Source organism: Andrena cerasifolii, chromosome 2 (assembly GCF_050908995.1).
Source record: "Andrena cerasifolii isolate SP2316 chromosome 2, iyAndCera1_principal, whole genome shotgun sequence".
Classification (NCBI taxonomy): Eukaryota; Metazoa; Arthropoda; class Insecta; order Hymenoptera; family Andrenidae; genus Andrena; species Andrena cerasifolii.
In genome coordinates this window covers 25,724,583-25,742,116 of record NC_135119.1, presented here as the reverse complement: position 1 = coordinate 25,742,116, position 17,534 = coordinate 25,724,583, and the positions used below count along the sequence as shown (strand labels likewise).

Genomic DNA, 17,534 nt, shown 5'->3' with positions numbered 1-17,534 from the left:
TGTCCGTCGCGCAACAGTCGACTAATACAATTCTATTCTATTTTTCGCGCCCGTTCGCGATCGTTTTCACCATTCGTTGCCGCGAAAGCGCTGAATAAACTCTACGCCCTCCCTTTCCCGCGAGCACCCTCGCCGAGGGGTTGTTTTCGTACATCTGCTTTAAGTTACGGTAATCGATCACCAAAGGAACTTGACGGAAAATGATGGCAGAGGCTTTTAGCATAGGTCAAAGTGCATCTTTTCGTGTCTCTGAATCGTGGACGCTTAGGGATGATTTTTTAGTAACATGGACGCGGGTTTGTTTGATCAATGAACACACCGCGTGCGGGCGACGCCTATGGGCGTCAAAAGGGTGTGGTTAGTAAGCGGGACTACAGGGTTTCCGCACGTGAGGTGTGCGTGAAGGTTAACTTACGTTATTAGCTGCTCGTGCTACTATCTAAAGGCTGATTCTAAGGGTTCATTTAGAAGCATGAATTATCGAGTGACTTTTATAAATACGAGTTACCTTCACCTCGTAAATGGAGTGTGTTGATTGATTTAATCACAGTTTCAATGGAGAGCAATTAAAAGTTTATTGTGGTAACGAAATGGAATATTGCCACTCGGCTTTTCAGAGACTCGTGGGGCATGCTATTGAACAAATTCACGGAGGCGAGCTGTTCTTAATTAAACACATTTATTGAACCTTTAATGGCGTGAATACATATCGTCGCGTCGTCCAGCGCGTGACGAATATATATAATATATTTTATACATTATACCTGCGTATATGTATACACGTATATATTCTTTGATATATTTATACGTACGTAACAGAGATTCACACGCTTTCGGGGAGGGGAAAGATCGTCTTTGCTGAATGTTCGTTAACCCCCAATTATTTCTCTTTGTTATTGCAATTGAAAGAAAAGCTATGTTAGTTCCTGCCCCGGTTGCAAAAGTAGAATCTCAAACGGAATTATCGTGGGCGAACTGCGTCGCAGATTCGATCTTTTGTTTTTAAAAAATAATTAGAAAAAAAAATATATGTTTCTTAGAAAGCATCAGAGTGTCGATAATAACTGTACCGAGAATTCTTCGGATGGAAGCACTCGCTCAAGAAATTGCACCGTGGAGTCGCGGGACTGTTTCGTGGAAGTATCTGTACCATTAGGGCGCACATTCAGCGGGCGACATTCTCCACCCTCCCGCGCCCCGAACGCACGACATCATCGATAGGTCGATCGCGCGGAAATAATAAATAGACAGGGGTTACAATGGTTCCACGAGGCGGAATCGCAGAGACGCGTCTAGAAAAATATAGATGTGGGGCATACACACACGCGCACACATTTACAGGGTGGTTCGGGTGTGGTTCGTCCGCGGAAGAATTGATACGCAGGGTATATAGGCGTGATGGAGGTATCATCACAACACTTTCTCCACTTCCAGCAACACCTTACGTTTCCATATCGCATCTCTTGTACATATTTCGCTCTCCAATTATATATAGTAGCTTCAAACACACTTCACCCTGTTTTCACGAGGATTGTTTTGATCTAACACGACCCGATAAATTTTTTTTTTTTAAGTATCTTCGCTTTATTTTAATTCTAAGAACAGATTACTAAATAAATTTGCCTTCTTACGAATCTTCACTTAATTTTAATTCTAAGCAAAGATTAATAAATAAATTTGCTGTTTTAAGAATCTTCGCTTAATTTTAATTCTAAGAACAGATTAATAAATAAATTTGCCTTCTTACAAATCTTCACTTAATTTTAATTCTAAGCAAAGATTAATAAATAAATTTGCCATCTTACGAATTTTCACTTAATTTTAATTCTAAGCAAAGATTAATAAATAAATTTGCCGCTTTAAGAATCTTCACTTAATTTTGATTTTAATTTTAAGAAAAAACATTCGTATTTATTTTTCTAGCAAATTGCTTTGAATTAAATAAAAACTCTTAGATTTTGCATTTAAATGATTTCTCTGCTTTCCAGGTAATCGATCTTTCGTTTCGACTTTATCTCGTAAGTGACGCAGTCGGAGAAAGATTTTTCGGGGACGTATCTATCGTGCAAAAACAGAGTTAAGTGTAAATATTCCACACTTTCCACTTGCGTAGAAATGGACCTCCAAACTTCGTCATCCAATTTAACGCACACTTTTCAACAATTCTCACCACCGACGAAAGGTTTCGAAAGTAGAACAGTTCCGAAGGGATAAGTAGTCCGGTATCCACGCAGAGTGGCCTGTGAGTCCTGGCCGATATGTAGAGAAGTAAGTACGATATAATAGACAGAAGTTATTCATCCCTCGTTTCACCCCGTACAACCTGTGTCGTAACAAGTGAGGAACAAACTTTCCGTCGGTGGTGCTAACGATCCAATGTTTTCACACCGAATTTTCAAGCTCGAAATTTCATCGTTTCGTGATCGACATCGAAGAATTAATACTTGACTGGATAGAATTTGGAAAATAGATGCACTGCAGTTTCTGATCCCGATAAAGATTCTACCTTCGACCTCCAATGGATCATTTCATCGAGTTCGAGTACATTTATTATTATCATATGTCTTCATAGCACCATTACAATTACAAATATAATTACTCAGTAGCATCAAGTAGCAGTGGCAAATTTCAGAGCGCGAGATATTAAACTCCCCCTTCTACTCCTCCAAAATCAAACCCGAGGCTCTTCGATAAAATTTGCACCTAGACATCCTGCTGCAAAAATCTGATTTCCACCAAAAATTTCCCCGAACTCGACAATTTGCAAAATCCATTTATTCCTCCAGAATTTTATCTTCAAAAATTCCATAGTCCTTCACATATATCTCCGACTATCGCCGTCGACGCCTGCTCCTTTACCTCTCACGTTTCACCTCCGAAGAATCGATAAACCGATCTTAGTGCAGAGAAGGTTCGTATCCCGCGAAGGTTGACGGTTTGGAGAAATCGCGTCGCGAGTGTTCGCGCGGGACCGGGATCAAGCAACCGCGCGCCTCCGCGGCTTGAGAATTAATATCGAAAGGTCACATCGATACAACACACGAGTCGACCGCTGCTATTTTTGGGGGAGGGGGCGCGTCGATCGTTAGCTGCCGCGCGGCAAGGCGGCTCGGTCGCCTAAACGCATGCCGAAGGGGCGCTCGATTATATTACAAAATTGTTGGTCGACTATCTATCGGCACTCTCCCCTTTCCCGGCGGAACGAAGAAAGAAGGGTGCATGCGGTACGTGCCGTTACAAAAGAGAAACTAATGGACGATGTAACTCGCTGCCGTTGGCAGAGGGGAACCTATTGATGACGAATGACGGTGAAAGGGATTCGAGTTTGTCAACCCCCTCGCTCAGGTAGCATCGATCCATTCGTCTTACTATTAGAACAGGGGTGTCGAACTAGCGGCTCCCGAGCCGCAGTGGCTCCTTCCCCTCTTCGCCTGCTCCGTAGAGCCGCAGGAGAACGGCCCCCCTCCACATCTACTTCGCTCTGACGAATTTCTCCTCCGGGAGCCGCGCTCTCTCCCTGCCGGGTCTCGTGCAACGCCTGGAGAAAAATAAGTGGGGGAACCGGCTGACCCGGGGCCCGACTCGTGCGGCTCTCGGAGTGGGGAAGTTCGACACTCCTGTATTAGAACGTCGCGTTTGCTTCGTTGTGGACCACCCCTCTATTCCGCGTCTAATTAACGTATCCGCATTTTGATTCGCCGTGTTTTTTGGTACATACGTTATAAATATTTATACACCTCGAGGAGCACAGCTTTTCCAAATTTCACAATCTCTGATATAATTTCGTAATCTCTTCCAACAAAATCTGTTAATACATAAATTGATTTTTTTTTTAGTGCACTCGATACGAAAGCAAGGATATTGATATTTTTATTCCGTGGAACCTGGGATTTTGGGTTTGTTTATTTTGCTTTTATTCATCTTGAAGCGGCCGCTGGCGAGCTACCTTTTCAGCGAGAAGATTGATCGAAACGGGGGTGGTGCAGATTCTATGGGGCTAGCTGGACTCTCGAACATTCAAGTGTCGCGAAGGGTAAACGATATTATATTCTGCGTTTGATACAGGTACAAGTGCGCCGTCATCGATTCGCCCGACAGTGGACGCTTCTTGCCCGAGCCGTTTATCTCACCCCTTTCGAAGAAACGCGACTTCGAAGGCTTCGGGAATAATCGAAACCGCTCGAGCGTTCCACCGAGGAGCACTCAATGTAGAAACAACGAGTTACTTTTCTTCTAGCCACTCGACGCTGGATGAAAAAACGCTTCGGCGGTGAAGCTCGCCAGAAATTCCGTGACTTTTGGCAATTTCAGTCGATTGGGTTTTCAGTGGAATTTTGGGTGACGAAGACTGGGACATGCAACTGATTATAGGATGCAAGTTTTGCGATTGCAAATTCCAAGAAATATATGTAAAGAGGCAGTGGAAGACGTTTAAAATTATTTCGGTAAATATTATGTTTTTTTAGAATTCCATGCAGGACGAAATAGATTTTTAACCCCCTCGAGTCCCTCCTCGTCAATTTCTATTCATTTGATTCATTTGATTCACTTCCCTGCGAGACTCAAGTTTGATAAAACCCTGAAGCCACTTTCTATTGTAACGGTGAGTGTACCTACGAAAGTCATTCGGAAGGAGACCGCTGAAGCGTATCCAGCGCGAGCGGCGTACAAAGTAGAAACAGTTAATTATTCTCTTACGTTCGGATCCCGTGGATCGTGGAATAAAACTTCTCTCGATTACGACATCAAAGCACCGTCCAACCGATCGTTGAATCTCCTCGATCCATCCGTGGCGACTTCCCCGTGAATCTTCGAGCGCGCTTCGCGGCTGTAATTACGAATCGAAAACTGGGAAGAGCAGGCCGCCGCGTGGCCGCGTTCCGACCTCGTTTCAACGTGCGGCCATCTTGGGGACCAAGAGCCTCGCCCTGGAACTTCGCGCAACTTCCCCAGCCACCTCTGCTTCCCTTAGCCTCTAAAAAAGAAAACTCCACCTGGGAATCAGCACCGACAACTGAATCGCGTTTCTCTTTGAACTCTGGCTCTCTTCCATCCCCTTCTCCCTCCAATCCCTCTCTCTGAAACTCGACACCTTCAGCGACGAGCCATCGACTTCCACTGCGGCACCGTCATCCCTCAGTTTCACTTGAAACATCAAATTTCCCATCCAATTTTCTTTAACGCAAAGCGAAGGGTAACGAAAGCTTCCACCCCCTTCGCAAATTTTCTCTCTCTGGTCCTCTTTCCTCCACTCTTTCACCCTCTAGTACCAAGAAGCAAGGATGCTCCGAGGTACACACCGAGTCGTGTTTCCTCGAAGCGAATAGAAGGGCGAGAAATGGCCCAGCGAATGATTCGGCCTTCGATCCTTTTCTTCTCCTTCGGGGATTCGGCTCCCTCTTCCCTCGGTTGGACAATGGCGAACGATAAATAATGGTACGTGTCTCGTGGCTCCTTTCCCTCGCTGGATTCGATATATTTGAAAGTAGATAGGTGATTGTTGGTCCTGGCAACGTAAACTCGGAACAGTCCCCCGTCGAACCGTCCACTTTAGATCTCGTAGTTGCGGAACTTGTTCACCACCTCGCTGGAGGCCTCCGTGTCCCAGCCGAGGTCACGCCGAGCGCCGTAGTAGATGTTCGCGCCGCCCTCCGAGGCCCTCCTGTGGGCGTTGGGTGGCTGGACCTTGGGGTGACCCGGGGGACCAGCTGCCTCCCCCGACGCGTCCTGCAGCATGCGACCCTTCGTCTTCGGTGTGCTCCAATGCATCGACTACGACGCATTCCACATGCCTTTCACTACTTTTCCTTTACAATATCTCGTTTGCTAATTTCGCATGCATATTTCTTTTGGGTGCATTGAATTCCCGCGGAGTTGATTGGGTATGGCCTTGCGAGAGATTTCTTGGTACTGAATGTTGACGATAAGTGAAATAGAAAATAGCAGGTTCGGGAACTTGGAAGTTTTGCAATAGCTTGCGGATATTGTTTTAGGTTTAAAGCAATGAGCAGTAGTGAAGTTTCTAAATTTTTTATCTATTCACCCCTGTCTCCGTGCACAGTGCAGCAAATTTATGTTTTATACTTAGGTATGTACAGTAAGAATTGCTTTATTTTTAGGAGAAAGTGTAACTGACTGTACTACTTGGTTTCCCTCGAAATTTAGATTCTGATCTTATAAAAAAAATTGTGTAGTTTTTGTTTTGTGAAAATAGTCACACTCATCTGAATTAGCAAGGTATATTTCGTGATCCAAGAGTTTAACGTTAGGATGTTTTTAGGCGACAGACAAGCATACGTGTAAACTTTCTGCTTTATGTGTTAAGATTGTTATTATTATATTTAAGCAGAAGTGGCATATACGCGAGTGTAATCGAATATTCCATCTATTAATTTATTCAAATATGCTCAAGGCTATTGTGTCTATTAATTTATTCATGATTCGATCTATTACCAGTTCCCATGAATACCGAGTTACTAGAGCGCACGACATCCATATATTATCAAACTCGTTACAGTACCTAACTCGTCAAAATCAAGTGGAAGCTATAACTGGGTCCATAGAGCAGACAAAAGACGACAATTATGTGCTCGCGTAATTTCAATCACTAAAAACAAAAATCCCTCTACAGTAGTTGAGGACCTTGCACTTTTGACAGTTTTTGGGTTACGGTATGTAATATACAGTGGCGGACAAAAGAAACTTCATAAATTTTAAAATCGAATAATTTTGTTAACCCTTCGTTGACACACCTCCTTTTTCGATCAACTTTGACGTACCTGGGTGGCTCACACCCAGAGCAATTTTTGAACGACTGCTATTCTCCTCTAACAAATCCAATTTTTGTGAAAAAAAATTATGGGTTAATTTCAAAGTCTGTAGAATGCATTCCAATAGAGTTTTTATTGAAATTTTATGATCGTTTTTTTTTAAAAAAAAAAATAGATTACCACATGTCGAGAAAGAACGAAAAAAAATCTTTAAAAAAATTTAACTTTTACAAATTTCAATATCGAAATAACAATAAAAATAGTAAAGTTCATTTTTAAAATTTTTTTCGTGAGTCTGTAATGAAAATTAAAACAAAACCGTTTGTAGATTGAAATAAGTGGTATACATGCCTAAAATTTAAAATTATAAACACTTTAAGATCTTTTTATTTCGGGAAGATCTTTTGATTTTGAGAATTTCGCGATTTCCGACCGTATTCTGCGATCTTTAAGCGTTTATAGCTCAGAGCAACGTTAACCGATATACAACTTACTTTAATCTACAAACGGTTTTTTAAATTTTCATTAGAGGCTCAGAAAACAAGTTTTAAAAAACGACATCTACTATTTTTTTTTTGCTATTCCGGCTAATTGCATTTTTTTCAAAACGTCGACACTTGTCACTTAGCAAACTAATCCTTCTAACTTCTCAAAGAAAACTCATGTGGTTTGGACCAATTCTAAAAAAGTTATACGATTTTAAAAGTTGTAAACTTTCTTCCGTCCGCCACTGTGCGTAAAAACATTCTACATCGTATGGTGCACGATTAACGAAAATCCGGTAACAAATGAGTGATTTATTGCAAATAGATAAAACTACTTAAAAATATTAATATTATAGAATATTTCTCCGCCAAAAGTAGAAATAAAAACTTACTACTTATTGTGTGAAAATATATATTTTCCACTTACAATTAGCGTTCTATTTTTACTGTTAAGTTAAAGCAACAATTTCATAAACCGTTTGTTCTAATTCACTCCAAGTTGGTAAAGCTGGAGCTGCACCCTCTTGCTGCAAGGTTCTCAATTCCTACTCCCAAATTAATCTCCTTACACGCCGCAAGGACTCCTCAATCCCCATATCCCTATTCCCAAGTTTAAACCGAAGTCCCCCTCTCAAAGTTACTCGGATCGAACAATGTCCTCTGGAGGTGCCTTCGAAAGGGGTGAAAGTTTCCCAATTTCCAGCAGAGATTTCGCCCCAGCTCCCTCGAACTTCGTCCCAAGAAATTTCTCGCAGGGAGACCCGATTATTTATCATGATGCACATCCATCTTATGAGACCTCGATCAAGTGCACTCACCTGGTGGACGTTGTCCTTCATCCCTACCCATTGCTTGTAGCTGATGGCGATACCGCTGTGCCTCCACTTGTCGTAGTTGCTCCTCTTCTCAGGGTCGCAGAGGACTTCTTTCGCGTGCTACGGCGAGAAATCGCGTTAGAAACTGGACGCGCGCGGGGCAAGGTGAAACGCAGCTACAGAAAAAAAAAACTCGCAGCCGCGTGACTGCTTCTCAATGACTCATAATGACTCGTTAGAAATATAATCGAAGGCACGGACCTTCAGCTGCTGGAACTTCCTCTCCGCCTCCTTGTCGCCTTCGTTCTTGTCTGGATGGTATTGCAGGGCCAGCACCTTGTACTCGGTTGTGATTTGCTCCACCTGGGGCAAAGAGAGCGTGAATCTGATCAGACTTCAAAGGGAAGCCCAGCTTCGCGAGGAATTGATAATATTTCAGTGGGTAGTTGTAGCAGTTGCTATTGGAAATTATTAGAGGGTTCAGAAGTAGTAATTGAAGGGTGTTTTTATGTAGATGCGATGTGAATAGGGTGATTGGAAGATTGTAGGTAGAAATGGTGATTGGAGTTATATGGGAAGAAGAAATGAGGAGGTCTGAAAAGCAGAGGTGTTCGAGATTTTCAACTTGCAACCTGAGGGTTCTCTGCTCTCAATATCTTTGGAATATCTGTCTTCAATATTTCTGTTTTGGGTGATCTAATGGGGACCATTTTTCCTGATATTCTGGTATTCCTAGAGCACGCTTCAAAATATAGGTTGTGTTTAGAATTTTTTTTAAAAAAGAGTATACAACGTGCAGTAAAAAAACTCTATGGCCTTTATTTGTACGTTATTCCGATATCCTAGTTGAAGCTCCCATCGACGAGCGAAGCCTCAGAGAGACAATTACCCGAGTGGTGTTTGAAAATTAAATGACGAAGGGTATTGGACAAAGATGGAGACGTCGTCGAGCACACTTCCGTCGCGCTATAATCGGCGAAAGATGGGGCCCCTTGTCGCTAGCACGCCGGCTAATGGGGACGAGTGATATTTACCGTGGCAATTTAATACATTCCCCGTTTAATGGGAGTGGAATTCGTTAATGGAACGGCGACACGGCAGCCGTCGGTAAACAAGCAAACACGATCACTCATTAACCCCGCTTTTATTTCGAGCAGACGGGGCTTTATTTTTAGAGAATCGACCGTGCAACCGGCCATCATGGCAGGGAAAACAAGGTGGACGGTAACGTAACTCCTTGGGGAGGGTCAGCGATGACTTTTACGCGACATTAATGGCACGCGGGGCTGACGGAAGACTTTTGAACGACGCGCAGGTTCACTTCCCCACTTTGTCGCTTGGAAAAGGGCGGCACGCTTGGGTGACTTCTCATATGTCACTTGGAATGATTACAGAGAAGAAATTACCGAACAGAAAAGGTTTACCGAGCAGTAGTGAGATTCGCAGGAGTTTATTATCGTCGTAGTGTTAGAATACAGTGGAGGGAGTCGGTTGCTCCGTCACTGCTCCGTTCCCTCGTCGCACATGCACAATGGAGGCTTCGCTATTGCACGGTGCAGGGAAATGCAAGAATCTTTCGTGATTAGTCGAGGGAATGCTTGGTGGTCATTGAGTTCTTTAGGGAAGGCTATCACAGAAGTGTAAAGTTTAATGATAGTTACGGAATTCTGGATTTTTAACACTCGATGTTTTTTTTTTCTAATCAATAGGTACTGATATTCTTCTATTTCTCTATATCTAAATATCTAGAGATCTATATGTATAATCTATATATCTCTATATGTATATATCTATATAATCTCTACACCTATATATCTATATATCTATATACTTATATATTTATATATCTATCTATCTATATATCTATATATCTATATCCCTATATATCTCTATACCTCTATACCTATATATCTATATACCTATATATCTATATACCTATATATCTATATACCTATATATTTATATATCTATATATTTATATATCTATATACCTATATATCCATATGTCTATATATTTATGTATCTATATACCTATATATCCATATGTCTATATATCTATATATCTATCTATCTATCTATATATATGTATCGATATCCCTATATATCTCTATATCTATATATATTGATATTTATATATCTATATACCTATATATCTCTATATCTATATATCTATTTCTTCCAAAGGACATCCAGTCAACCAGGCCACCCAATACAGAGCAGTGGCTTTAATTGGACGAGGTTCTATCGAAGTGAAAAGCCTTTTTTAACCGAGGCAATCATCGAATATAGACACTTGTTTGCAACAAAGATCGCCTTGCGACGATGAACCGTTTATCAGCGTGGCTCAGATAAACGAGCGGCGTTGAGCAATCGCGAGGGACGTGGCTCATTCCTGAGATTCCATTCTCTGCTCCATCATCGTTGGAGTTTCATTTCACGAGGCTGAATCAATTTTGCCGGGCTAACAGTGGGAAGGCTGTAATCGCGCGCCTGTAGCACCGTTTTTTCGTAGAACTAGGTGGCGAGGTCGTCGCAAAGGGAGAGTGACGAGTGACGTACTATTTGTCGTCGACTGGCATAGCAGACATCGATCGATACTAATCACGAAGTTCGGGCAAAGCAGTAATTAAAGTTGCGCTGATGCAGTTATCCTCCTGTGACGCGCTCGACACTGCAGCTAATTAACTCCGTGTAACTCCAGAAAGCGCATTAAATGCGCGCGTTCCATTAGGCGCGCAAGAAGCTGGCATAGCGCGAAATGGAAACAATGACGCGTGGCAATGGTTCTTCGGCAATTAAAGTCGCGGGCGAGATGAGGAGCGCTAGGACAGAGGAGTAATTGCTCCTGTGTCGTTAGCGGGAAGTTCGAGGAAACGGCGGACTTTGCGGGGCGTGAACAGGGCGAAGAAGATGAAAATGGAGGTCCTCGGGGTTTCCTGGAGAAGATGATAATGATGGGTTATTAAGAAGTTCTTTAGCTTTTAGGAATTTCGCGAGCAGGTCTTGCAGAAAGTCTTTTGTAATTTCCAACTCGGTTCTAAATTTAGATCTGGCTCCGGTGGAAATAGGGGTGAATTTAACGGATTTTTTTACGTCATTCCGAGTTCAATTGGAGTTCTAATTTTCTGCTTGTAATTAAACGAGTAGGTCATAAGTTTTCGGGAAATTGGTAGCTAATCGTAAATGGAATTCCAGGGACGACCAGATGTAAATTGAACTTTGAGTCTACTTCTACTTTTACTTGCAAGTTAGCTGCAACTAAAGCTGACAGTAATATTCTGCTTCCTAAATTCTTGCCTCGGATTATTGAGATATTTATTTCATAATAATGGCAAGTTTACAGCAATTCCACTGACAAATGAGATTTATTACATAGTAACGGAGATTTATTACAGATTTCTAACACGGTAATAAAACTACATTCCACTATAAAATAACTTGGAATAGTTGAACAGATAAAGGGAACGCAAAACCTTTAATCGATCTTTCAAGCTTGTTGAACCCTACATCCTTAAACCAACTTTGAAACGTATTTCCTCCCTCAAAGAGAGAACTCAGGTCCACGATATTAATGAGACAGAATAAAATGAAGGAAGAAGCGAGGAAAAGAATGTCTTAGGAATTTTGATTAATGGTATAAAATTATGAGAAGATTGTAGTAACAAAATAGGGGATGAGAAAAAGAAGAAGAAATTTATGAAACAAGTCTCATAAATTGCGTATGAATTTATAATAGTGACAGAAAAGAAATAAATGTGCAGATGAACGTAGTAATGAATAAAAAGAAGTGTACGAAGTAAAAGGGTAGTAAAAAGAAATACATATTATTAATGAAGAAGATGTTCCTAACAGAAAAATTCTAATTTTAATGAAACTTCGCGCGAATCTCGAACGTATTGGAGTAAGCAAAGAGCAATTTCTCCTTTTTGCGGAAATTCACTCTGAGGGGGTGAAATCAGCGTTTGAACTTATCGCGTTTCTTAATTTTTTAAATAATAACTTTGTAATGGTGCGAGATAGAACAAAAATTGACATACAAGAAGTGTTCAATTCTTTATGCTCTATCACACTGCCAAAAGAAAAATAGAGCTTCATTAAAAAACCGAAAACACATGACAATTTTAAGGGCTGATTTCACCTTCCAAAGTGAATTTCCGCAGCAAAAAAATTACTAAATTTCTTCGCACACTCCACTATGCTCTACATTTACACAGTTTCATTAAAAACAGCATTTTCGGTCAACGTTTCCTTGAAAGAACAACCCCTGAGAATCACAAAACACTCCTTCATTATGCTACCAGAAGAAAACGCAATAATATCAAGACCCAAAGAACTCGCAATCAGAATAACTGCCCCCGCACCCCACAAAATACCCAACACCAACCCTCAACACAAGCTACGAAGCAGAAAACCAAAATTGACCCACTCACGAAACCTCGTTCCAAAATTCCAAAAACCCTTCCATCCTCTCGAAGCAGGACTAAACCACCCAAGGAGCCCGATTCCCGCAAAACCCTATAAGATCCAGAAAGCCCAGACTCACCGTGGCGGACTCGTCGCAGGAGAGGAGCGCATAGTAATCCTCCTCCTCGCTGGCCTTATAGTTGATGGCGTCCTCGACGCTCATTTTCCCCCGATGATCGCGCTCTATGGCCTTGCCCGTAGAACCGTCCCGTCTGACCGTCAGCTGTCGACCCACTACTCCTCCACTTCGCGGATCTCCTCTTCCTCAGCTCCGATCCTGGCCGTGCGTGTGTGCCGCGCGCGCTAACCGATCGACGCGTGGATCTCCCGCGTCGCGTCGCGTCTCGCCCGTCACCGCGATCCTTCTGGTCGTTTCGAGGATGTTACCCGCGTAGGATGCGCCTCGTCACCTGTTGCCGCGTCGCCCGTCGCTTGTCCAAGTGAGCCGAACGAGGGAGAACCGTGTCGGAGACCCGGAAAGACCCGATTCCCGGGGAATCCCGACGCGTGTGCGCAATCCCAGCCGCCACTGTTCCTCTCCCCCACCGCCGGCCTCCAGTCGTACGTGATTCCGTCGATCGCGGGCTGCTGTGCTCCTGCGCACTCTCAACCTGCGCACCCTGCCGGGGGGTGCGTATTTTCGTCACTGGTGGCCGAAATTTCTGCCTCCGATCCACCAACCGATGGTACAGATCTCTCGGCTTCTAATGGGAATGGGAGAAGGTGAGTTTGAAGGGCAATGTGATCGGGATGGGGGCTGGGGTCGTAGCAGGGATTTAGGCGAGGGAGGCTGGAATGGGGTGGCTTATTGGTGAAACTTAGCAAGTCCATATTTCTAAGTTTTTGGTAAATGCAATTTTAAAAATCTGTTGCGATAGGTCAGGTAATGATTTAAAGCTATTGCAAAGTATATAAGATTTTTCTGTATGGATTTTTATTGTATATTCCTTTAAAAAATTTAGAAGGTAGGGTAAACTACACTAATACTAGCACTGCGTTAATCATTGACACTCCTGATTAAAAAGCCAAATATTAAGAAGTACAAGCTTAGAAAGTACTTTTTACAATGACTTATTTTTCTTTCACTACAACACTGCAAAGCCTGTAGTAGTTGAACTACACATTTTACACCTGGCAACACCACAAAGTGAGACAAAGGGCTGAGTTTTAGGCACGTTCCTAAAATTTTGATAAGGGGTAGGCAAGTATATGTTGTCGCTTTACAACTAAGTAATGGATTGAAATACAGATTTACTAAGTGTTGTAGGTATTTAATAGTGGATGAAATAGTCTGTTTAAACACTTTAAACTTCGTTTTTAACTACGTATGGTTTTCTACATAACCTCAAATTTTAGGGTGCCAATGATTGTACTTTTATGCCCATTTTTGTTTTCCACTGAATATTTTTTAAAATAAAAGACTTAATAGGTACTCAAGATGTTTTATATTAATGAGAAACCCATAATCATTGATAATAACTGGAAATTAAGACCATATAAAAATTTCACAAAAAAATGTAGACATTCCATTTGGGATTTCTGCTTAGGGTGCCAGTCATTGTACAGTTTACCCTAATTGCTTCCATTAATTCTTAAGTATTTTAGGATGGAATGATGGACTGGTTTAAGCTCGCTATGGGAGCCAATGAATGCTCTTGCTGAGGAATCGAGGTAGAGAGAGGGAAAAGTTGGGAACTGGGTTTGGAGATGATGAGGAATTTTGAGTTTAGGGTGGAAACAGGTTCTTGGCAAAGTTGGTAGTCATTCAGTGGATTTAAAATTCTTTTAATGGGAGTAACTATATACATACATCTAACACATTATCTCAAATTCTCCTACAGAATCAATCCTCTTTTTTTTTCAACACAAGAATATCAACTTTTCTACTTTATAACAATCGAAAAAGATACTGTCTTTGTATCGGTATCCTGAAATCGTTCACTGTTTCGTCCGTCATCGAGCAAAAACTCCCCCCACCGACCGATTAATTTACTCGTCCATTTGTGGGCCCGTCATACCTCCCGATTGAACGATCGAACCTCCAGTTAATTAATTAACATACCCCAAGTGAAATTCGATAATCCCACGCCACGTTCGCGATAGGAGTCGTCGCGTACCTCGTCTCGTCCAATTCAATCCCGAATTCGATGAAGCCCGTGCTGCTCAATTAATTGAATTGAATTGTACGCTATCTGGCAGCTTTAACTTACTTTTCCAATTTGGTTTCAACCACATCCCGGTGCCTCGAACGCAGCTCCCGTGGATCCGCGAGTGGGAAACTTTTCTCGGCCACTGGATAATCCGCTGGACGTTTCCCTGCGTCGGCTTTCAAGTTTATAAACTGTCCGGGGTAAAAATTGTGGGAGACGTCGGTGTACCACGTGAAACCACTATCGACTGGAATTGATGTCGACATTTACTGCGCCTCGGTTCCGAGAGATTCCACAGACTCGTGGCTTTCACTCGCGGCTACGTGACCTCGAACATTATCTCGCGACATTACCGACCGAGTGATCCAAATCTCGATCTCGGCCACGTGGTCAGGGCTTATCAGTCGTTGGACGGCGGGACTATCGATCATTACGAATGCAGCAAATGGGACGGAATAATTGAGGAGTTTTTTTTTAGAAGCTCTAGTGCTCGTTAATTTGGAAGCAAGATGGAACGATATTGAGTATTGGACTCTGGGAATAATTATCAGATTTTCGAGTCTTTAAATCTTTGTGTCCTGGAGTCCTGAAATTTTCGAATGCTCAGAGTTTAATTTTTGAAGTATGGATATTTATGTGAAGCACAATTCTCTTTGACAAGGATCACTGAAAGTCCAGATTTGTTTATTTATTGTACTGTGGCATGGATTTAAAATAGAAATTTTACTGAATAAAGCGAAAGAGGAATGTAAAACATTCGCTGTTAAAAAAAGCTGAAAATTTCGGAGGGACAAAGCTCGAATGTGATTTTAAAATATGAAAATTAAAAGAGTTCTATATTTATACTGTAGAATTAAATTTCTCAGGTTCGAAATCTCGATTAATAATTCCAAGACTCCTTACAGCGCCAAATTCTATTCCTTTTCTCTGATCTTCTATTTTCGTATTTACTTTTCAACCGACGACTCCCTCAAAACTCTATTTTTCCATTTCGCGTGAAATAACCTTGCCACCCCAGAATTTAAATTTCAGTCAACACAGAAACCGCGATGGAAATATGAAATCTCTTTTTTCTAAAGGCAGCTTTACATATTCCGTGGTAAAAAGAGGGAAATTAGAGCGACCTCGGAGAAGGGTTCTAAATTTTCTACAGGCTTCCAAAACAGAACCAAGAGAACGGACATCAAAATGTCGCTTTCTTTTCCGGTAAAATAAAATTCACCCCCTGGTGTTCGCGCCACGGGCTGGAAATACCGTCGTGGCTGTGGCGAAACTCTTTTTTGCTGGAAACTTTCCCTGGAACAGCCTCGTGCTCGGGGCGGCGGAATTTAAATTCGATTTTTCGAGTGTCCTCCAGTGTAGTGATGGGTTCGAGACGCTCGTAGCCACAAATCTTGAACGTTCCAAAAGATTCCCCATATCCAAGGCTACCACAGTCCTCCAACGCTCGAAAAAGTTGCAAGAAAAATTAATTAAAATATCCATCCTCGAATTTTCAGGCACATAAAGACACAATGATTAATTGGAAAAATTCAAGTCTCCCAAAATTGCTGTGAAGTTAATCGCACGGCAACTCGAGCGCCCGTTGCTACCTGCGCCGCGAACATCGTAGCGGGCTTCTGTGCAATGCGGGTTGCTTGCATGCAGGAGCCTCTTTCACGTCAATGTTCCACATTTCCGCTTCCTATAGTCGGAACAAAGTCAAGTGGTTGGCGGAAACCACTTCCTCGATTGCGAATCCGTCATCCAGACGTGACGCCCACGCTTATCTCTTTGTACGTCATTGCTTTGCTCGAGGAACACAAAAGTATGGGAACACAGACGGTTTAGGGAGCAAAGTCAAACGCAGTGATAAGGGTGGGTCTGTCAGGGGACCTCGCAACTACCGATTAATTTCGTAACTCACCTAACCCACGCTCTTAACATCTATGTCATTTAAGAAGGAACCTGCCGACCGACGAGTTTAGACCGGTTCTGCGCAGGTTGACGCTCATTGGTGCCGGGAGAAGCCACCATTGGCTGTACCCCCACCAACGCTTTTTCGGAGCCAATGAGCTCATTCTACATGCGCGAAACGGGTTCCTTCTTAAATCAATTCTGGTGTAGGGTAGCAAATGCTGATCCTATAAACAAGATATCCAACCTAGCGAATATTTATAGTCCTGAATTAGATTTATTTAAAGTCACTAACGTCCTTTCAAACTGCTGTGCATACAGTTGCTCTCACCAATTTTCTGAGAGCTCTTACATCGACGTAATTTTTGTATATTATTATTATTATTATTATTACTAATCGTCTTTATTATTCTAATAGAAGGAACCTGAATATTCGATAATACCTCCTGTAATAAATATATTATATTCCTTTAGAATAAATAATAATCGTCTTACAGGCTTATTCCTTTTAAATAAATAATACTAATAATAAACCCCTCCTTTCATAGAAATTGAAATAAGATTACTAACTATATAACACAACTACTATCTAATATCATTATAAATAATGAAGTTGGAATTTCGACCGTAAAATTTTTTTAAAATATTAAAACATGATTTCGGCGCACATTCTAATATCATTATCTCCAACATTCTACTTAATTGCACTCTAAACAGACACGGATACTTCATTTTCTGGGATATCAATCTCGACGTCTCCCCCATTGATTTCCAACACGACCAATCGAAGTCACTCTGGTCGATTAAGAAGATAAACAAGCGGAGCACTTTCTTCCCCCGAAGGAAGACAAATGGTTCAAGCAAAATGGACGGGGATTTTGGTGGGACGTTTAAAGGGAAGAAGTTCCCAGGTTCGCCGATCGCGTCCCACTTGGCAAATATTTCGCCGCGCGG

The 17,534-nt window shown here is 42.0% G+C and overlaps 1 protein-coding gene across 3 annotated transcripts; it reads right to left on the bottom strand.

The window, feature by feature from the left end:
• Nucleotides 1-660: 660 nt before the first annotated feature.
• Nucleotides 661-14,970, bottom strand: Jdp (DnaJ domain-containing protein). Of its 3 annotated transcripts, none has more exons than XR_013088306.1 (6): nucleotides 14,745-14,970; nucleotides 12,614-13,238; nucleotides 8,332-8,433; nucleotides 8,074-8,190; nucleotides 3,616-5,727; nucleotides 661-3,364 (listed from the first exon to the last, which is right to left on the bottom strand). XR_013088306.1 is itself a non-coding variant. In XM_076830393.1 (5 exons), exons 2-5 carry the CDS (start codon nucleotides 12,695-12,697, stop codon nucleotides 5,551-5,553), a joined length of 525 nt encoding a protein of 174 aa, XP_076686508.1. In that variant the 5' UTR covers nucleotides 12,698-13,238; nucleotides 14,745-14,967; the 3' UTR covers nucleotides 661-5,550. The 3 variants fall into 3 exon arrangements, 1 of the variants encoding a protein (XP_076686508.1); XR_013088305.1 differs by having other exon boundaries at nucleotides 3,616-5,772; nucleotides 14,745-14,967; XM_076830393.1 differs by having other exon boundaries at nucleotides 661-5,772; nucleotides 14,745-14,967.
• Between the last annotated feature and the right edge of the window lie 2,564 nt (nucleotides 14,971-17,534).

Bases quoted from the DNA above. Each gene is read 5' to 3' on its own strand.
- Jdp (XM_076830393.1), bottom strand. From the start codon at position 12,697: ATGAGCGTCGAGGACGCCATCAACTATAAGGCCAGCGAGGAGGAGGAT. The intron at 8,434-12,613 runs GTGAGTCTGGGC...TCTTTGCCCCAG, and splicing joins CCTGCGACGAGTCCGCCACG to GTGGAGCAAATCACAACCGA. The intron at 8,191-8,331 runs GTCCGTGCCTTC...TTCTCGCCGTAG, and splicing joins GGAAGTTCCAGCAGCTGAAG to CACGCGAAAGAAGTCCTCTG.